Genomic DNA, 22927 nt, shown 5'->3' with positions numbered 1-22927 from the left:
TCATGTCAGACACCGCAGTGTTATAGCACCGTAGATGGAAGAGAATAGACTTAGGAAGGAGAGCCAGTGGATGAGTGTGAGTGTGGAGGATATGAGGGTGGTGACCTGTAGGCCAGCAGGAATGTCATAGACGATGCGGATGGTCTTGGCCTCTGGGTAGCCTGGCAGGCAGTGGGGGATGACATGGTACTCCATCTTCCCAGGGGGCTGTGTGCCTGTCTTCTCCCCATAGATAGCTTTACAAGTGGGGCACTGCAGACTGCCATCCTGGATAGGGACAGATTCAATGTTCAATATTCATAACTAATCTAATCAAACAAATTTAATCTAATCTAGAGTTGGTTACATGACAGCGATCCTTCTTCTGTCCTTAATTGACTTTTAAAATGACCATGAACTGTGTTTAGCAGAGTAAGACCTGCTTCCAATTAGTTTGATCTCAATCTAATCTAATTGATATCATAGCATTCCCCATCACATCAAATGGGGGGTGTAATTTCACCCACTACTTTACAATTTTACCCACTACTATACAATATAATATTATGATACCATAACAAGCGCTGGCACGTATGCTCCTTCTCACCTTGTTGCCATTGTTGTACATGGCAACCAGGCACAGCAGATGGTACATGTGCCCACACTTGCCAAGTTTGCCCACCACCTCTGGCTTTATGCCCTTAACACCCTCGTAGCCTGATGACATCACCAGCCTCTCCCTGCAGATGGTGCAGTCCTGGGAAGGGAAGGTGAGTGGACACCAGTTAGACGATAAGAGCTACTGCATGTTACTGTAGGGTTGGGATGCATAGAAATAATACACTGTATAATGATTACAAACTGTATTAAAACTGTGTAAGTGTGTGTCATCCAGGACTCTCCTTACCTCATCAGGGGCTACTTTTACTTTCTCTGTGTATCTCCGCACCACATCCTCTGGGTTTTTCCCTAGCAATCAAACACAACATTGAAGGCATGTGGTTGAAAGGAACAAAAAACACTTACTCACACACACAATCATTACTCGCAGACAGATGCATTTTGTCCTTTGAAGACCCAAAGATGACTAGATGGATCTGCATAAGGAGACGTCTATTTGAGCAATAGGTAAACCCAGTGACTGGTCTGGGTCTAAAGTACCATAGCCCTGCTTGATTGTGATGAGACCAGTCCAAGAAGAGTGTATGTGAATAAATACAGTGTGTGATGTTGAAGAGGAGGTCACCTTCAAAGTGACACAGAACAATGAACCATCACCCACACACTAGGCTAATCTCAGAGTGAAACCAAGCTAGCATAGCTGACAGGAAGAGAGAGAAAGAGACAGAAAAACGAGAGCGACAACGGGAGAAATCGATGGAGAGGGTGAGAGAGAGACAGAGAGAGATGGAGAAGGTTTGAGTTAGGGGAGAGTGGGGTAAGTTGAGCCATTTTTTACATTCAGTATCACTACGTCAAGGGAAATATAGTATTCTTTCAGGATGTTGTGCATCCCTAGAAGTAATCAGAATTCATGTAAACAACAGTTTTGAAAACATAGCTTGACACAATTTACCCTAAGTATGGAGTAAGTTGAGCATAGGTTGGGTAAGTGAGTGATGATGTCCTGTGACAGTGGGTGATGGTGCTGGTAGGTCAAAGTTGAACTCATGGAATGGGGGTGTGGTATATTGTATATCTTAAATGTATACCTACATTCTTTTCAGATATAGATCTATCTGTTCAATATCACTTCCCCTTCCATTTCTTGACCAGTTGATGTTTCAATGTGACCATCCGTAGGCAAGTTTTCTGCATTTGAGGCTACTAAGCCCATGAAACGGTCTGTGAAATTCTTGATGTGTTTAGCATCTCAGACTCAATGTGATCAGATAAGACCTTGTGTTCCTCTGCTACTCTATCACAGCTGTCACGTCCTGACCAGTAAAGGGGTTATTTGTTATATTAGTTTGGTCAGGACGTGGCAGAGGGTATTTGTTTAGAGTGGTTCGGGGTATGTATTTATGTAAGAGGGGTGTTTGAGGGGTGTTTGATTTATGTGTTCCGGGGTTTTTGGGTAATGTTCTTGTTTTGTATTTCTATGTTTTTCTATGTTGTGTATTTCTTTGTTGGCCTGGTATGGCTCTCAATCAGGAACAGCTGTACATCGTTGTTGCTGATTGAGAGTCATACTTAAGTAGCCCTGTTTGCACTTGTCCCTTTGTGGGAAGTTGTTGTTGTACTGCTGTGTGTTAGCATGCAACACTGATCGTTTTCTTGTTTGTTACGTATTCTAATAAAGTTAAGATGAGCACTCAACCCGCTACGCCTTGGTCCATTACGTACAGCAACCGTTACAATAGCCTCAATTTCTCACAGGTACATTCTCGTTTTCTTTTTCCTTCAGTTTCCTTCAGTGTCATTCAGTCTATTTTTTTCATCCCTTGCTGCAGCTCGAATTGGACTTCTTCCCTTCTCTCACTTCCTTGGCTGCTCTCTCAAGAACCTCAAGGAGGGCTAGACCCCTGCTTTATGTTTGTATATACGGGGAACGATGATGTCTGCTTTGTAACAATAAAAATGCACTATCTTGTTAATATGCATGACACATTGCAAAAATACTATGCATAAAATGGATTAAATGTAATCATTATTTGTATGGGGTATCGTAGCCATTGGCTCAACTTACACCAAGGCAGTGGTGGAAAAGGTACCCAATTGTCATACTTGAGCAAAAGTAAAGATGCCTTAATATAAAATGACTCAAGTAAAAGTGAGTCACCCAGAAATATCCTACTTGAGTAAAAGTCTAAAAGTATATCGTTTTAAATATACCTAAGTATCAAAAGTAAATGTAATTGCTAAAATATACTTAAGTATCAAAAGTAAATGTATGTAAGACAATGCTACAGGGAGACAGGACGGACAGCTGATCATCCTCGCAGTGACAGAAAATGTGTAACAACACCTGCACAGGATCGGTACATCCAAACATCACACCTGTGGGACAGGTACAGGATGGTAACAACTGCCCGAGTTACACCAGGAACGTACAATCCCTTCATCAGTGCTCAGACTGTCCAAAATAGGCTGAGAGAGGCTGGACTGAGGGCTTGTAGGCCTGTTGTAAGGCAGGTCCTCACCAGACATCACCGGCAACAACGTCGCCTATGGGCACAAACCCAACGTCGCTGGACCAGACAGGACTGGCAAAAAGTGCTCTTCACTGACGAGTCGCGGTTTTGTCTCACCAGGGGTGATGGTTAGATTTGCGGTTATCGCCGAAGGAATGAGCATCACACCGAGGCCTGTACTCTGGAGCGAGATGATTTGGAGGTGGAGGGTCCGTCATGGTCTGGGGCGGTGTGTCACAGCATCATCGGACTGAGCTTGTTGTCATTGCAGGCAATCTCAACACTGTGCGTTACAGGGAAGACATCCTCCTCCCTCATATGGTACCCTTCCTGCAGGCTTATCCTGACATGACCCACCAGCATGACAATGCCACCAGCCATACTGCTCGTTCTGTGTGTGATTTCCTGCAAGACAGGAATGTCAGTGTTCTGCCATGGCCAGCAAAGAGCCCGGATCTCAATCCCATTGTGCATGTCTTGGATCGGTGGGTGAGGGCTAGGGCCATTCCCCCCAGAAATGTCCGGGAACTTGCAGGTGCCTTGGTGGAAGAGTGGGGTAACATCTCACAGCAAGAACTGGCAAATCTGGTGCAGTCCATGAGGAGGAGATGCACTGCAGTACTTAGTATCTGGTGTGGCCACCAGCTGCATTGACTGTTACTTTTGATTTTGACCCCCTTTGTTCAGGGACACATGATTCAATTTCTGTTAGTCACATGTCTGTGGAACTTGTTCAGTTTTTGTCTCAGTTGTTGGAGCTTGTTATTTTCATACAAATATTTACACGTTACGTTTGCTGAAAATAAACGCATTTGACAGTGAGAGGATGTTTCCTTTTTATTCCTTTTTAGAGTTTAGTACTTTCAAGTATTTCTACTTTACTTTACACCACTGCCCCAAGGTAAACATTTTGACTATTTTAGCCCCCACAGCTACAAGGATGCACTTTCATCCTAGGTTTAGGACCTCATATTGTAGATTATAGAGACCCCAACTGATGTATAAAACAATCTTTTCATTTGACTTTGTAAAAATCCATTTTTTGGACCTAACTTGCTTACCACTTTGCCATGTGGTTTCTCCCTTCACAGACTCCATGAAATGATGACCTCTTCCTAAACATTTGTTCACAATTCATTTTGTGTATGGTTTCCTAGAAAGAAGGGATGACTCAACTAACAATTTGGCTCAACTTACCCCACACTCTCCTATGCATTTTCACACACTGCCTTTTTAATGGCTTCATTAGCTGGATCAAAGGTCAGGATAACCACAAATATCTGTCCTTTTCTGCCTTGCTCCATGTGGGCTATGCTGCATCACCGCAGGAACAATTGCCTGCGACCCATTTATCAATCTGTCTTGTCATCCCATCCCAATGCCGTGGCCGGGGATGGAAGGATAGAGGGAAGGGAATAGAGGTGGGGTCTGGGTAAACAGAGTGATGCAGGGCTGGAAAACCCACAGCCTCACTGACCAATTAGGACAAAAACTCGTCCGGGGTTGCCTGGAATTTCCACAGCGTCAAATAGATTTTGGCCCAGCGCCATATCAGCTAAAGCCACACATCTCACCACTAGATCATCATCAACCCATCTCACTACAATAGCTTCCTCTTATAGTTGTGGAAAAAGCTCTGTTCATTTCAATGTGGCGTGTGTGACTAGTAGGCCCACCCTTTCCCTTTTATCCAGAGAAGATATTTACTTTACATCTCAATGTCTCAATAGCATCTGTCTCACGCTCCATGACAGACTCTTCTTCCCTCCAGTGGTCCTAAGAGTCCTCCCTGTCATACATACATACCTCTCCTGAGGTGCTTCTTCTTGGTCTTGCGGCGGATGCCGTTGACCCCAGGCACAGGCTTCATGTCACTCTTGTTTATGGGCGGCGGGTGCAGAATGGGTTTAGGGGCCCTGGTCAGACACACAGGCAGGCCAGCCGCACACATCAGGATACCTGTCATACCTGGCATAGACACACATGTATACAATAAAGAAAATAATCATGTTGGTTTACTATTATGTGTGAGAATGGACGAGAAAGCTAAAGCACTCAATTAAATGCAGCCTCCAAAAAAAATAGTTATTTCTAATTACAAAAGAGAAGAACAATTACCTGCAATTGCTGGGTGAACTGGTCCAGAGACAGTCGGGTTCTTAACAGGGAGGGGAGGGACCCTACAGAGAGAAACTTCCAATATAAAATCAGGTTTTCAAAAGAGTAAACATAATGACACTACAGTTAGTTCACTCTTACTAAGAACTGCACATTCTCAATTAGAACGGCCACACTTACACAGATGTTGAATATGATGCAATTGTGCGAATAGTCCATGGTCACGTGTACTACACTAGCTATACCACAAACACAGTCAGGACAGCTTGACTAATCTACAGACTGTTGAACTAGGGCATGACTCAGTTCACACACTCCACACAGAGGACGAAGACTGTTGTTTACTCTCAGAGACATCTAAAATAGGAAGCGATAGAAAGCTGTGCACAAAGCATGTGGGTCATGATGAGCCTGTGTGAGCGTGTGGTGGTAAGTCCCTTTTGAGAAAACATGGCCTCAGCTCCAGTCTGGTAATAGAGGGCACTCCCACACAGGCCAGACCAGGCTGCAGAGAAAGGTCACCTGTCAGAGGAGATAGGGTAAGAGACCGCAGACTGAGCTTCTGTTGCTGCTGCTGTTTCTGCTACTCTATGTGAAGAAAAAGAACAACTGATCTGTAGTGATGGAGAGGACCACATAGATGAAAAGGCAGCCATTTTGATGTCAACACAGCCAAAACAGTTGAGTGCTTAGACAACGGTAGCAAAGAAAAGAGAGCAACTTTGAATGACTGAATTATTACACTGTATTAACTTACATAGTATTTCAATACATGCAAGAAGCATGTCACTTAATTACAGTAGAATGATATACATTTTCTCAGTTTCCCAACGGTGTTATGTAACATTAATACCATTGATCTAGGAGATCCCTTCCCCATCTCTCTCTGTCTCTTTCTCCCTCCAGCACCTCCCTTACCAAATCCCTAACGAGAGGCTGCTTTGATATGAGTAGAGTCCTGTGATCCTGTGCCAGGGGATCCCTTCAATGAACTCTGGAGAAATAAAAGGCCCACGTGACCTGGACACTCTGGGTCTGATCTGCCTTATCTCCACTCACTCTCAGGGGAACTATTGTAGTGCTACGCAGGGCCAAGGCACAGAGTAGTAGAGTAGAGATTTGAAGCTTTAAGGCCAGGGTAGTGACCTAAACTATAGCATTGATGTACACTACCGTTCAAAAGTTTGGGGTCACTCCGGAATGCTGGCCTTCTAGGCAGAGTTCCTCTGTCCAGTGTCTGTGTTCTTTTGCCCATCTTAATCTTTTCTTTTTATTGGCCGGTCTGAGATATGGCTTTTTCTTTGCAACTCTGCCTAGAAGGCCATCATGCCGGAGTCGCCTCTTCACTGGTGACATTGAGACTGGTGTTTTGCGGGTACTATTTAATGAAGCTGCCAGTTGAGGACTTGTGAGGCGTCTGTTTCTCAAACTAGACACTCTAATGTACTTGTTATCTTGCTCAGTTGTGCACCGGGGGCTCCCACTCCTCTTTCTATTCTGATTAGAGCCAGTTTGCACTGTTCTGTGAAGGGAGTAGCACACGACATCGTACAAGATCTTCAGTTTCTTGGCAATTTCTCTCATGGAATAGCCTTTGTTTCTCTGAACAAGAATAGACGGACAAATTTCAGAAGAAAGTGCTTTGCTTCTGGCCGTTTTGAGCCTGTAATCGAACCCACAAATGCTGATGCTCCAGATAGTCAACTAGTCTAAAGAAGGCCAGTTTTATTGCTTATTTAATCAGAACAACAGTTTTCAGCTGTGCTAACATAATTTCAAAAGGGTTTTCTAACGATCAATTAGCCTTTAAAATGATAAACTTGGATTAGCTAACACAAATTGCCATTGGAACACAGGAGGGATGGTTGCTGATGATGGGCCTCTGTACGCCTATGTAGATATTCCAATACAAATCTGCCGTTTCCAGCTACAAGAGTCATTTAAAACATTAACAATGTTTACACTGTATTTCTGATCAATTTGATGTTATTTTAATGGACAAAAAATTTGCTTCTCTTTCAAAAACAAGGACATTTCTAAGTGACCCCAAACTTTTGAATGGTAGTGTATGTCAGACAGCTGTGTGCATGTGTGGCCCATGTATGCTTGAAAGACATATATAATTCAGGCGTTTCATGGAGGGTGTTGTTTGTGATTAAACAACTCATTCTCACCAGGAGAGAGCAACATCCAACAAGAGCCCTTAGCGCTCTCACACACAGGTGGAAGTGCTACAGCATTTGTAAACATTACATGTTAACATCATGAGATCATTCAACCATATAACCTCTTGCTGAGCAAAAACACACAACAGCATTCCTTGCTACGTTTTACTTCAAAATATGGCAAGCTAGTAACTCCAACTTTAAGCTTTTAACAAGACCCTTGAGTTCTTCTGGGGCCAGTGACCTGGTCCTTCCTGCAGCTGGGGCTCATGGGTTTGGGCCACTGCTGACCTACATCCTCCCTCCAGCCCTTCACCAGGGCCATGGTCACGAGTTCACAGCTGCAAACCTAAAGGCCTCACACTTGCTCCTAAGATCTACTGAACATTTAGTTGTATTTACATCTATTACTAAGGCTGCTGGCCAGATTTTATCAGGAGGAAGTACAGTATAGGTACACATGTTCACTGAACACATATGCGTGTTGGCTACAGTATTGTAGGAGTGTTGTCGTATTCCATGTGTTAGTAAGGACCCATTAACCTTTTTATCGCTTTGGATCCGTCAACCCTTGGCACTCTCTTCATTCTCTGCTCGCTCTTGTCCTCACCTCTCTCCCAGACTGACTTTCCAGCCTGACTTGAGCAGGACTTAATTAAACTGAGAGCAATGTGATTTCTTCCCGATAGAGACCAAATTAGGCCCAGTTAGAGAAATGCTGACAGAGCCCTTATATCTCCTCATTTGTTTATCATGCACCAGGAAGACAGAGGGAGGAGGAGGAGAAGAGGAGAAAAGCATTTTTGGAGTTAATTTTATATTGATGTGATGGAGGACTGGGAGAGGCAGGCAGACCCTGTCCAGGGAAAGAGAACAACAGGAGTCATGCACTTCACAAAGCACCTCAAAACAGACAAATAAGCAATAATGACACAGAGCATCTCTACAAATTCATCGGTTTGGTCTGGATGGGCCTTCATAATTAATTCAGTTATTTCTCCTTTAATTCTATCTAACGGAGACAGGGCTGAGGGCTCCAGCGGAGAGCAAAGCAGTGCAGTGGTAGGGCTGTGTAATCCCTGCTGCGTGCCCTGGCCTGTTCTCATCAGATAGCTAGCTCTCCAGTCTGAACAGTCCAACACCGTTAATCAATTAACAGAAGGAGACATGAGCACTAAAACAAATCCTACTGACTCAGCCAAGGGCAGAGAGCTGGGCAGCATAGAACCATTAACTGCTTCATAATTAAATGAGCTTGAAGTGCAAGTATAAAGGATCTCTCTTACCATACCTCCTCCTTTGGTGTCTTCATCTTTAGAACACACAAAGAAATAAAAACAATTCTATCTTTTAGACAGCACAAACAATCTCTGGGTTTATCTGTGTTCTCAAATGGGGAAGTGAATGGAGGAAGTTGAGATGAGGAAGTGGCTTGCTGATGTTGAAATGACAAAAATCACCTGCTAACTGTCTCTTTGTCAAATTCACATCACAGAGGACTGGAGAAAACTCCGCAAGTGTCTCTGCAACTCTGTGCTCTGTACACTGCAGATAGACAGAGAACCAGAGGCCTTGTTCATTAGGAACTATCCCTCTAACATTTAATAAGGTGATATGCTCCTTATTATACTAACCACTAGGCTACCTGGGGTGGCAGATAGCCTAGCGGTTAGAGCGCTGGACTAGCAACCGAAAGGTTGCTAGCCTAGCGGTTAGAGCGCTGGACTAGCAACCGAAAGGTTGCTAGCCTAGCGGTTAGAGTGCTGGACTAGCAACCGAAAGGTTGCTAGCCTAGCGGTTAGAGCGCTGGACTAGCAACCGAAAGGTTGTTCTGCCCCTGAACAAGGCAGTTAACCCACTGTTCCTCGGCCGTCATTGAAAATAAGAATTTATTCTTAACTGACTTGCCTAGTTAAATCAAGGTCAAATTCCACTCTAGTTTCTTCCTATTTGGAAGAATAAGTTACTAGTTGTAGGGTTGTTTTATATGTTGTTTTTAAACAGGTGCAGAAGATCAAGTGTAAAGGCCAATTGGAAAGTGAATTGCAGGTGGCAACCATTGGAAACCCAATATGAAAAGCAAATGTGAAATGTCAAGACAGACCAGTAGGGGGTGCTCTTTACTCCCCTCTGATATTCACGATGACGTCACAACAACCACAATGTTCGAGGAGAGTGAAACTAAGCCTGAAATGATCCGGTCGTAAACGAGTTAATTAAACTACCTTATGATCATCTACATGTTATCACAAGGTTACTATTTCAACTGCATTCTTTGTCATTGGCGACAGAGGTATTGTGTCCAATATGCGTGGGTGTGTGTTTTACTGTTATCTGTCCATAAATGCACTCGCTGAAATGTGTGAGGGTATTCACGTGTCTGTCTGTGAGGGTATTCACATGTCTGTGTGTGACAGTATTCAAGTGTCTGTGTGTGAGGGTATTCACGTGTCTGTGTGTGAGGGTATTCAAGTGTCTGTGTGTGAGGGTATTCACGTGTCTGTGTGTGAGGGTATTCAAGTGTCTGTGTGTGAGGGTATTCACGTGTCTGTGTGTGAGGGTATTCATGTGTCTGTGTATGAGGGTATTCACGTGTCTGTGTGTAAGGGTATTCACGTGTCTGTGTGTAAGGGTATTCATGTGTCTGTGTATGAGGGTATTCACGTGTCTGTGTGTAAGGGTATTCATGTGTCTGTGTGTGTTGTTGTTAACCACACTCTTCCTTTGTGTGTAGAGCCACTTGCCTGGGAAACATTGTTCTCCACCTCACCCCTTTCTCTCTCTGTCTCTCTATCTGTCTTTCTCACAGTCTTCCCCCACAGCCTCTCACAGTTCCCTCCTGCCCACTGCACAGAGAGGTGAGAAATGAGCACTCCATCCACTCCAGGCCTCTGATTTGATAGGGCCCTTATAAATCTTCACCACAGGACTTCTCAGCTGTTACACACACACACACACGCACATGCACACAATAATACACTCCTGCCTGTTTCACACACTCAGGTGAGCTAAGGGCAATATCAATCTGCCACCTGTCCACTCAGTGATGTGCTTCCATGAGCTGCCAACACCACACATTCCCTTAAACAGAACTAGGCCTTGTGAAGTCAGTGTGTCTGCCTGAAAGACAGTATCATTTCAACGTATACTGTCTAACTGTTTCTCTCCCCATCAGCTGTGAGAGGGAAATGGAATGAAATGAGTTCACCAGAGGGTTTATTTTAGTAAAGACAACAGGATAGGGACTGAGGTATCAGTTACAGCTCTAGATACTACTTTCCTTCAGTAGTCTTCACTGATTCGCTCTCGGGTCAGATCGCTCTGCTCAAGCTCCCATTTTTCCCTGATCTATTATTCATCTCTCCCCAGTGTATCTCTGCCTCCACGGCAAATGGGTTTCCACAGCTACACGGGAGCACAGCTTTACACATGGACACACACAGGCGTACACTTCCACAAGAACACGCACCTAAACACACACACACACACACACACACACACACACACACACACACAGAACAGAACAACCACCCAGTGCTTAGCATCGAATAACATCACTGTGTGGTAGAAATGAACTGGGTAAAATTAGAGGCAGAGAGAAGATAACAGCTATTCAGAGTCTATTGAGGCAAGCGTAAGCTTATTATTCAGGACAACCATGCTAAGATTCAAATGTGGAGCAGAAGGAAACAGTTCCCCACACTCCCCAGTGCAGAAAGAGATGAGAGACGAGAAAGTACAGAGAGGAGAGGAGAGAGAAGATATGGGATAAAGAGGAGAGATGAGAGAGAGGCAGCTGAGGCAGTATAGCTGTCAATGACCTGGAGCTCCCTCTGCAGAGCCATTGATCCCCCAGTTAACAAGAGGTGCAGTAAATCAGTAGACACACAACAGAGAGATGGGGGAGGGAGAGAGAGAGAGAAAGAGTGACACAACACAATGCACCAGACACATACACTATATGCCAGCAGAGGTATTGTAAAGCTGTACAGCAGACAGGTAGACAGAGAGCAAGATGGTGTTATTTTTCCTTTTATACCTTTAATTGCTTTCATCTATTGTCATCGAATTTAAAATGCATTCCTAGTGCATTTGTGTTATTCTCATGTTTTGTTTTGCAAATCTGTAGTGGAATGTAATCCAAATGAATGTCATGGTTACCCTGGTGGGATGGCTCCTCTGGCAGTGCCCATGGAAATGCGCTGGGTGCCCGGCCGGTTCAGGTTGTTCTGCCCATTGATGATGGCATGGTGACTGTGGGAGTGTGCGTGGGCGTGGGAGTGGCCATGTGCAGGCGGAAGGGATGGCAGCGCCGGGGAACATGGGAAGTTGGCACTAGACAGGAGAGACTGCACCTGTTCAGCTTTGGCTTGGCCTCCTCCTGCGCTTATGTTGTTATGTTGTATATTATTGGTCCCGGCACTAGAGGTGGGGGACCAGAGGGTGGTTCCAGCGAAGGTGTTACTCTGCCGTACCACGGTGAGCGTGCCTGTAGCCCCTGAAGGCCCCGTAGCCCCCCCATACAGCTTACGGTGCTGAGAGGCCAGGATGGCATTGGAGGCAGCCCGCGTGCTGTTGACCAGGATGCACTGCTGGCAGGAGCAGGGCTGGCCGGAGCTGGTTCCCACGGGCCAAGACTGGGACTTGGGGATGGAGCCCATGATGAGAGGGTAGGCCAGGTCCATGCGTCGGCGCAGGCGGCGTTTCCTCTGGCTCTGCCGGTTGGTCTGGACCATGCTGTTGAAGTCAATGAGGTAGCAGAAGCCCAGAGAGGTCAGGTCCAGCCAGGGGTGCTGCTTCTCATAGGCGTTCTGGATGGTCACACAGATCTCCATGTCGTAGGGCGTCCAGGAGCCGCTGTCGTTCTCCCACTCCCACACCACACCCTTCCCCGGGGCCGATGACGGCTCATAGAAGTTCCTGTGGACCGGCCTCATGGTGCCTGGAGGAAGAGAGAGAGAGGGAGGATAGGAGGTCAGAGGAAAGGGAATAACTGTATGCATCCATCATAGATTATTCACATACCAAGATATCAAACCACTTTTCGTTTATATCATCATGCATTTAAATGTATTAATTCATTGAATACATTGGCCACGGAAGCTTCAAAATCAAAAAGCAACCCAGGTACTAATATGTGAAAATGAGACTGTCATGATTTTCTACAGGTCTATTTGTTGAGGAAGGGGAAGGGGAGGGGGAGACAGTGGTGTACTTCTGCCCCTCTGCTGATGGGCCCTCAGCCCCCACCTCCATTATAACACAATTATTGTGGTCACATGGGAAATCAGGACACCTCTCCCCATCCATCTCCTGGCTCTCCGGCGAGGAACAACAGAACCCTTCCCCCATTTAATTTAACGGCTAAATGCACACTCCCTTGCAGGGGAGCACCGGGGTGATAATGGAAGGATGAAGGTGTGTGTAGTGGGGCTGGTGGGGATGGGTGGGGGTCAGTGTTGGTAACCCCCCAGTCATACAGTCCAGCACCACTGGCTCCCGAGAATAAAACGCATCAGCAGAATCAGCAGCGCTGACCTTGAATTCCTGCCGCAAATTGTGCTAAAGGACTTGGCTTGGTGGCTGATTTCATTTGGAAGGCTGCTGAAAACCTCTACACACAGACATCGACACACACACACCCACCACCCGCACGCGCCCACACGCACCCAAGGTAGAACAAAAACACACGAGAAATAAAAATAAGAAAAAACACGAACATGAGCCTAAGAGGGATACATTAACATGCAGATTTACACTCTCTAAAAAGAGTGTGTTCTCAGGTCTCTGACCCAATAACTGGATGTGCAGCAGCTCTACACTCTCTTGTTAAATGGTAAGTTAACACTAACCTTATAAATATTTGATTATGTGGAGACTTTATTAGCTGGGCATCAATTTAGCTTCACCAACTAATGGCGAGTAAAAATAAACAGTCCCTCCCTTTAAGAGACAATTAGCTATTCATAGGCCATAACAGAAGCTAATGTAAAGACAACGCTGCAAAGAAATATACTTAACAAAAATATAAACGCAATATGCAACAACTTCAAGTTGAAGCTACAGTTCATATAAGGAAATCAGTCAATTGAAAAAAATGTATTAGGCCCTAATCTATGAATTTCACATGACCAGGAATTCAGATATGCATCTGTTGGTCACAGATACCTTAATAAAAAGGTAGGGGCATGGATCAGAAAACCAGTCAGTATCTGGTGTGGCCACCATTTGCCTCATGCAGCACAACATATCTCTTTCGCATAGAGTTGATCAGGCTGTTGATTGTGGCATGTGGAAGGTTGTCCCACTCCTCTTCAATGTCTCTGAGAAGTTGTTGGATATTAGCGGGAACTGGAACATGCTGTCGTACAGGTCGATCCAGAGCATCCCAAACGTACACAATAGGTGACATGTCTGGTGAGTATGCAGGCCATGGAAGAACTGGGACATTTTTATCTTCCAGGAATTGTGTACAGATCCTTGCGACATGGGGCTGTGCATTATCATGCTGAAACATGAGGTGATGGCGGCGGATGAATGGCACGACAATGGGCCTCAGGATCTCGTTACGGTATCTCTATCCATTCAAATTGCCATCAATAAAATACAACTGTGTTCCTTGTCCGTAGCTTATGCCTGCCCATACCATAACCCCACCGCCACCATGGGGCACTCAGCAAACCGCTTGCCCACACAACGCCATACACGTGCTCTGCGTTTGTGAGGCCGGTTGGACGTAATGCCAAATTCTCTCTAAAACAATGTTGGAGGCGACTTATGGTAGAGAAATTAATATTAAATTATTCTCTGGCAACAGCTCTGGTGGACATTCCTGCAGTCAGCATGACAATTGGGCACACCCTCAAACTTGCTGGGGACAATAAAAGGCCACTCTAAAATGTGCCGTTTTGTCACAACACAATGCCACAGATGTCTCAAGGTGCACCTGTGTAATGGCCATGCTGTTTGATCAGCTTCTTGATATGCCACACCAGTCAGATGGATGGATTATATTGGCAAAAGAGAAATGCTCACTACCAGGGATGTAAACAAATTTGTTCACAACATTTTTGAGAAATTCGCTTTTTGTGCATATGGCACATTTCTGGGATCTTTTATTTCAGCTCTTGAAACATGGGACCAACACTTTACATGTTGTGTTTTATATTTTTTGTTCAGCGTATATAAATGGTGACATGCCCAAATGGAGGGTTGATTGTAAATCATGTTTCCTTGGTTATTAAAGCTAACTACCGTCAGAATATGACGAAGGTAGGGTCATGACACTCCCATGAGAAATAACCCCTCATTAGGGTCAACTTGTGAATACATTACCCCATCCTATTACAGACTATAAATCGTATACATCACATGTAAACCCCAGGATATAACCTGTCAAAAGAAGAAACATGGGAATGTCGAACAGCCAAGAGCAAACCCTCTAATTAAATGACTGATTCTAGTCTAGTGTTTGTTTTTCTATGCTGTGGTATTGACTGGGGTTAGCTAGGGCCTTAAGGAGAAAGTGAAGGTCACATGGCACCAAAACAGGAAGCTCCACTCACAAACAGCACAAACAACCTCCTCACAGCACCTCATATGGCTCAACCTGACCCATGTACTAATTTACTGTTGTATATATAATGGCTTGAGCCCAAAAGCTGAGGCAGAGTTGTTGATCCACTCCGTGCAACCCAGGCGACCCTGCATGCTCTTCCTGACAAGAAACGGAGAGAGAGTGGTCACTTCCTGTCTGACTCTATGTGCTTTTGGCAGCAGTATCTCCCTTCCTGGAGTCTCTCCTCCTTCTCTCCCCTGTCCTGTCCTGTCTCCCCTCTCCCCTCCTCCTCCCCCTCCTCATGACATCCTCCAGCTGTCCTTGCCCAACACAACAGCGGTCCCATTGGGTGAGGAGTGGCTGTGTGATGTATCACTGTGTCAAGCCTCACTGTGGGACTCTAACCCTAGCTCAAACATGGGGTGAGTTGATGGTGAACTAAACTGTTAAGACTCATTCCAATAGTTCTGGAAAACTTAGTGGCTTCCTGATAATCTGTTCCCTCCCTGACAGAGTCTATCATTCATCTCTCTGTTTAATGGGGTTGTTTTTGCCTTGAGTTGAAGACAGGTCAGTCTGATTCCCTCCCTTTGTCTTTCCTCAGGTAGGACATGTAACAAGACTGTCACTGCATCCTTCATTAGATAGCCCCCCAGATAATACAACAGGCCTCCTAAAGGAAGTGAAAGCAGATGCAATGTCACTGGTTCTGATATTATGTGAGCTTGTGTCTTACCGCAGACTGGCTGTCATACGTGTTTGCTGATTCCACAAAACAGAGGACCAGTTACATAATCCGCAGGGCAGTTAAATCATCATAAAAGCTTAACTCTTGGGATACACAGCAGCCATACTTTACAACCACTGAACAGAATCAATAGCATAAAAAAATGTTTTATGCTATTGGGGGGGTCAATGTAAATTGTCCGGTGGCGATTTCTATGAATTGTTCAGCAGTCTAATGGCTTAGGGGTAGAAGCTGTTGAGGAGCCTTTTGGTCCTAGACTTGGCACTCCGGTACCACTTGCCGTGCCGTAGCAGAGAAAACAGTCTATAACTTGGGTGACTGGAGTCTCTGACAATTTTATGGGCTTTCCTCTGACATCGCCTATTCCTCTGACACCGCTCAGAGATTATATAGGTTGTGCCCTCTTCACGACTGTCTTGGTGTGTTTGGACCATGATAGTTCGTTGGTGATGTGGACACCAAGGAACTTGAAACTCTCGACCATCTCCACTCCTGGGTGAACAGGGAATACAGGAGGGGACTAAGTACACACCCCTGAGGGGCCCCAGTGTTAAGGGTCAGCGTGGTGGATGTGTTGTTACCCACACTTACCACCTGGGGGGTGGCCCGTCAGGAAGTCCAGGATCCAGTTGCAGAGGGAAGTGTTTAGTCCCAGAGTCCTTAGCTTAGTGATGAGCTTCGTGGGCACTATGGTGTTGAACGCTGAGCTGTAGTCGATGAACAGCATTCTCACATAGGTGTTCATTTGTCCAGGTGAGAAAGGGCGGTATGGAGTGCGGTTGAGATTGCGTCATCTGTGGATCTGTTGGGGAGGTATTTGAATTGGAGTGGGTCTAGGGTGTCCGGGAGGATGCTGTTGATGTGAGCCATGACCAGCCTTTCAAAGCACTTCATGGCTACCGACGTGAGTGCCAGGAGGCAGTAATCATTTAGGCAGGTTACCTTCGCTTCCTTGGGCACAGGGACTATGGTGGTCTGCTTGAAACATGTAGGTATTACAGACTCGGTCAGGCAGAGGTTGAAAATGTCAGTGAAGACACTTGACAGTTGGTCCGCGCATGCTTTGAGTACACGTCCTGGTAATCCGTCTGGCCCAGCGGCTTTGTGAATGTTGACCTGTTTAAAGGTTTTGTTCACATCGGCTACCGAGAGTGTTATCACACAGTCATCCAGAACAGCTGGTGCTCTCATGCATGCTTCAGTGTTGCTTGCGTTAAAGCGAGCATAAATTGCATTTAGCTTGTCTGGTAGGCTCGCATCTGGGTTTCCCTTTCTAGTCCGTACTAGTTTTCAAGCCCTGCCACATCCGACGAGCGCCAGAGCCAGTGTAGTAGAATTCAATCTTAATCCTGTATTGACGCTTTGCTTGTTTGATGTATACTAGTAAGATTTTCAGATATTACACATTTCTAATTTTGACAGAAGTGGTTTCATTTCAAGTGTACTGTTAGCTAGCTAACGTTACCTGGCTGGGTCGCTAGCTAACATTATGTGTATGATCTTATTCTTCTCAGACACATTTGTTTGACTTGTTATAGCCATAGAACCTGGTTGGTAAACTACCTGCAGATTCATGCAGGATAGTAATGTCATCAGTTGTGATTATAATCCATTGTTTAGCTAGCTTGCTACATGTCTTAACAAAAGAATCCACTCTAATTTTAACAAAGTATTTTCATTTCAAGTTAAAGTGTACTGTTAGCTAGCTAACTAACGTTAGCTGGCTGGCTCGCTAACTAACGTTACATCATGTGTTGGGATTCATTAACTATCTAGCTACATTTCTTAACAAAATACGCTCATCTTAGTGTGCAAGAGCGCAGAATAACTTAAGTATTTTTGAACGCTCAACACCCGTTGAATATGTCCGGTGTCAATAAACGTCGGCAACGAAGCGTAATTCAATTGTTGCCAGCAGCACAGTTACAGTCACCAATGCTCTGGATAACATGAAAAAAGCCTAACGAACTATGGGGCGAGTAAAAAGGTCAGAGTGGGGTGTTCTCTCATTATGTGTCTGGAAGTAGTTAGCCAGTTAGCTTGGGTGCTTGACTGTAGTTGTGAGGTCTGAACGCGAAACCACAGATACGGCGAGTAATGTTCAGTGAGCTGTTCTCTCTCTTAGATGTCTGGAAGTAGCTGGCAAGTTAGTACATAACGGTTGGATTAACCCTTAAAGAGTTGGGTGGGGCTAAGGCTTAAGAGCAGTGGTTGCCAACCGGTCGATCGCGACTGGTCGATCTTCAAAGCATTCCTAGTCAATAACCAAATATTTCTGTAGAACAGCCAACAAGCAATAAAGGCTTGCGCTCGTTTTTTAAATTCGTGTTGAGCTGTTGCCGGTAGGTGCACTTAATTAAAAAGTCCTACGCACCTGGTAAGCAAAGTGTTCCCATGAGACACTCCGCCTACCCGGCGGACAGCCAAATATGTGACTAAATCAAGTGCACCTACTGTGCTGCCCAATCGGATAGCTCAAATCACTATGGTTACAGAGCTTCCATGACCCTGGCCACAGCCACGTTTAATAGGCTACTAGCCTACGTAAGATTTAATAACTTTTAAAACCACGACCACAGAGAGACTGTCAACGGATACAGCAAAGAGCTGCTGTTTTTATGACTGAGTTATTACTATTAACACTATTACAAAACGCACTTCTCCGTACAATGTGAATTTCTGCATGAGGCAGATGCGGTGCGACATGAGTTTCGCCAACAGGTAAAAGACGGTGTCCCCTCTCTCTGATCAGTCTCACTGGAGGAAAGGAAGGAGAGAGTACAGACAGTGAGAAGCGGTTGTGAAAAGTTTTTGGAACGGTCATCCAAGTCGGAATTCCAAGTCGGAAACTCGGACATCTTTCTAGAGCTCCGACTTTTCGACCTGAAGATCACGGACGTCGTGATTTGACCTCGTTGACCATCAGATGCAGGTTCCATCAGTCCAGTAAAATAAAAAAAGTGCTAAACCAACTGATCTATTTTGTTATCAAAGCTCGAGTTTTGAAAATAATATGGTCTGATTAACAATATTGGCAGGCCAATCATATATCTAATATGCTGTGATAATGTATAGGCCTACTGCCCAGGGGCGAAAATCTGACATCAACTTTGGAGGGGACAATTACATTAAATTTTCTCAATCTCAAGAGCAATTCTTGACGGGAACACCAAAAGTAGTGCTGTAACACATAGCCTACGTTGTAATATGTTAAATGTATATTGAGGAACCATAATTACTACTACTGGATAATTGATAGGTACAGTAGTTAACAGAAGGGTTGTCCCAACTTGTTCAAATGTTTAAATCATCATAATACTACTACTAATAATAGTTATAGCAGTGTTCCTTATCAGTCCAGTATGTCTGCAGGTATTTGTATTTACAACCAGCAATACCAAGAAAGGCCAGGCAATGGTACTGTACACTGTATGGGTGCAGTTTTCGTAAATACAATGAACATGGTGTGATCTCGTCTAAAATAATCTCCATTGAGTAACATCACAAAGTTGTTCTCCGTATTGAATTGACCTTTTAATTTTACTTTTTCTGATACATTTATAAAGTCATTAAATATGTGCCACTGGCCTGAGTCTACTACAATAGCTTTACAAGAACAAAAAGCTAAAAATAAGTACAGTTCTAAAAGCAAAATAACTACTTCAATGAATAACCCAAATAAATCAACCAAAATATCCTTCAGTCTGTGTCTCAACTCTTCAAACAGCAGCTATGGACAAGTATGTCACACAAAGTATGCAATTTTAAATAAAATAACATGAAATAAATAATTAGTAAGTGTACTGTCATGTACTAAAGCCTCCTGAGGACCTCTGCTGCTTCTCCACTGCTGCTACAGGGGTATTTGTTGTGAAAGAGAGGGATCTGCACTGAAAGAGAATCTATGTTCAGCTCTGGGTACTGATCTAGAGACTCATCCAACTCCCCCGTGAGAAGCGCTCTTTCCAACTTTTGCAGGACGTTTAGACTGTCCTGGTCAGCACAGTCGCCAAACTGAACCTCCACACCATCCAACACTTAAAAAAATTCTGCCCTATAGTGATCCACTGCTTTGCCAGCAAATCGTCTTGAGTGTGTCTCAATGGATTCAATGGATTCAATAGAGTCAATCAATGTTGTTGCTTTCTCATACAGTGCAAGGTAGCTTTCGTCATTTCTCTTGCCCCTAAGAGATGACCGCACACACTCGACTGCAGCCTGCATACCAGAGACAGTCTGAGTTTTCTTCTGCAGTGAAATGTTTAGACATTCAAGCTCTCCAAGAACAGCAGAGGCAAGTGTGAGGCCCAACACAGTCTTGCCTTTGCTGAAGTGCTCGAATAAGCCACTGGCAGTTGAAGCTGTCTTAGATGCAGTTTTTGCCATCTCCTCTAGGCTGCTTAGTACCCGCTCATACTGCCCTAGCACAGCTCTGATAGCAGTATTCCGCACAGTCCACCTCGTTGGACATAGGGGTTTCAGGGTGGTCAGATTTGTATCTTTGGACGTGGCAATTGATTCAAACATGCTCTTAAACTTTCCTGACTGGCCATAGAGGACACCTAAATGATGGACCCAAGAAAGGGAATCCCGGATCAGTGGGGAGGCTGTGCAGCCAGCCTGTGTAATCAGATTACACAGTGTGCTCCACAATGCACATAGAGGGCTAATGGCTGCTGCCTCCTCACAATTGCCTGTGCACCTGTGTATTTTCCTGCCATGTTTAGAGTCACCATCGTAGCTCTGCCCACGTAAGCCAGACATGGCCAAATTGAGCCTCAACAACACATCAGTTCCCACTTTCGCAATGCCCTCGCCTGTTGTCTCCGACACCCTGTATAGCCCAATAAACTCCTCGTGAGGGACAAGGTCATGGTCAACATAACGCAGGCAGACACTCTCCTGTTCAGCACCAGAGACATTTTGAGTACCATCAACAATTACTGAAAATTGTACAATCGGAAGAGACCTAATCTCAGCTGCAATGCCTTGAATGACTGTATTGGCCATGATGTTCAGAATTTCATTCTGTACTCCTAACTACCGGTACCCAAAACTACACAATTAATCAAAACAGCAATACCATTGCCTTAAACAAATCTTAGTTCAGTCACCAGTTTAAGTTGAGAGTGGGGGTATCTATGGCATTTTCCAATTATGTCCCTATTTTACAAGTTAAAAAAAATTAGAACCTTTCATAATGTTGCCAAACAAAGACTCAAACTTACCTGAGACTCCCTGTCTCTGCCAGTCTGTCCCTGCATATCTGTCCCCAACTCTGCTGTCTGTGTGCCATCTGTTGCCTGCTCTGCCTAATGACATCAATGTGAAACATTTCTATTAGCATTTCACTTCTTTCTTATGAACATTTTATCAACTAGTCTTTGAGATATTAGGCTACTAGGGTTCTTACTTTGCGTTTTGGTGTACTGAAAAATACTCTGATGTCCGTCTTTTTTATTTTTTCTGCCATTTTTCTACCTGGCTGGCTGGTTGGCTACACACAGTGTGTAGGTTATTTACAGTAGGAGATGGGCTTCTATCATCTTATCTTCTATCATTCTATATGGACTTCGATCTAAAAGGTAGCTAGCAAATGTGAAACGGATTAAAATGACAAGAGTTGACAGCTGTATGAGTTCACCATTTACACAACATATGCTGCAACCTTTTGTAATTTTAATCGTTTGTTTCATATTGGCTGGCTTCCAACAATAGCTGAATTTGCAAAGCTAGTGAGCACCAATTCCGTTAATAATGTTGAAATAAAATAAATAAAAGTTCCCTTGCAACAATTTAGCTTTTGCAACGAGACCATTAAATATATTTAAGACCATTGTCTTAAATATATTTAATGGTCTCGTTGCAAAAGCTAAATTAGAAGAGAGTGTAGTTCTGTTCAGTTTGGATTTCAGTTTATCGCTAACCTTATCACAGGGACTTTGAAGCACTAACTTACATCATCTGCATGCTGATCTCGGAATAAATTGACGATAGCAAAGATTCCATCTTTGACGAGGCCACATAAATGGAATAGGTACTTGCTAGCTTAATAGTTAATATTTCCGCGCTAGCTCTGCATATTCAGCTAGTGTGTGTGCGCGATTGACTGGATTAACCTCACGTCAGTTACGTGCATTGAGTGCCTTTCAGACAGTAGATACGGCCTCTCTGTTACGGAGCAAGCTAAGGAACTGGCAGTGGATCAAACCATTGTGAGGCAAAGGGTGGGGGTGTCGCAATCTTTTGAAACTTAAAAACGCGCTATTAAGTGTCTATAATCAGCACAATTGCTTTCATTGCGTATTATTAATATTATTTAAATTACATAGTTATGTTTCAGTGATATATTGGGGGGGACAAATCATATTTTTCCCAGGATGGGGGGGTCGTGTCCCCCCCGTCCCCCCCGGGATTTCCGCCCCTGCTACTGCCCAAACCTCATTCCTATTAAACTCTTTGTGTGAGGTTAATGTAAAAAAATACACCTGAGCAGTAGATCTCAGCTTGCTTTTTGACTGCGAAAGTGATCATGCCTCAGAAAAGTTTGGTGACCACTGCTTAAGAGTGTGTCGACAAGGCTGAATGGGTGTAGACAAAGAAGGACTTTCCAATAGTAGTACCAAAACATTGAAAGACGGTTTTCTCAAAAGTGAGTTTACAAGTTGATTAACTTTCAAAGGAGAATTACTTTCCCATTGTTTCCTCAAATGCAGTGTATGATATACCATTTTGTAGCACTGAGTCTATACTTTCATCCAATGTAAAAAACAGAAATTCAAATTTTGCTACGCAAGACCGAATCCAGGTGGTGAGTAGACCGAATCCAGGTAGTGAGTAGACCGAATCCAGGTGGTGAGTCACATATACACAACAGATAGGTGCAGTGAAATGTGTTGTTTTACAGGGGCAGCCGTGGTAGTATGACACCCCTGAAGCAGATTAGAGTTAAGTGCCTTGCTCAAGGGCACAGACAGATTTTCACCATGTCGGCTTGGGTATTCGAACCAGCAACCTTTTGTTTACTGGCCCAAGGCTCTAACAACCTGCCGCATTAGCACACTGACCTTGCACACAGGCAAAATCCCTAGCTAAGGATTACTTAAGGTAGTTTCAAGACTGACTAACCCCTTTATACTCATATGGTCATAGTAAATCCTATCCAAATCTGTCCATTTGGCTTATTGATGTGTCCCTCCTGACTCTGATGTTTCAGTGGCCTCCC

The 22927-nt window shown here is 44.4% G+C and overlaps 1 protein-coding gene across 2 annotated transcripts in view; it reads right to left on the bottom strand.

Moving 5' to 3' along the window:
* Positions 1–22927, bottom strand: part of LOC106585516 (E3 ubiquitin-protein ligase DTX1) — a 61644-nt gene that overhangs the window by 7409 nt on the left and 31308 nt on the right. For both annotated transcript variants that reach the window (XM_082968602.1, XM_082968603.1), the window contains exons 3-8: positions 11558–12338; positions 5232–5293; positions 4920–5081; positions 887–948; positions 587–736; positions 106–267 (exon numbers count right to left, since the gene is read on the bottom strand). In XM_082968602.1, coding sequence (XP_082824728.1) covers positions 106–267; positions 587–736; positions 887–948; positions 4920–5081; positions 5232–5293; positions 11558–12338 — 1379 coding nt within the window. The remainder of the gene's footprint in view (positions 1–105; positions 268–586; positions 737–886; positions 949–4919; positions 5082–5231; positions 5294–11557; positions 12339–22927) is intronic.

The sequence above is a fragment of the Salmo salar genome, chromosome 24, assembly GCF_965601325.2.
Source record: "Salmo salar chromosome 24, fSalSal1, whole genome shotgun sequence".
In the NCBI taxonomy this organism is placed as follows: domain Eukaryota; kingdom Metazoa; phylum Chordata; class Actinopteri; order Salmoniformes; family Salmonidae; genus Salmo; species Salmo salar.
The sequence above is the reverse complement of the archived record's forward strand: the minus strand, read 5'-3'. Positions and strand labels throughout refer to the sequence as shown.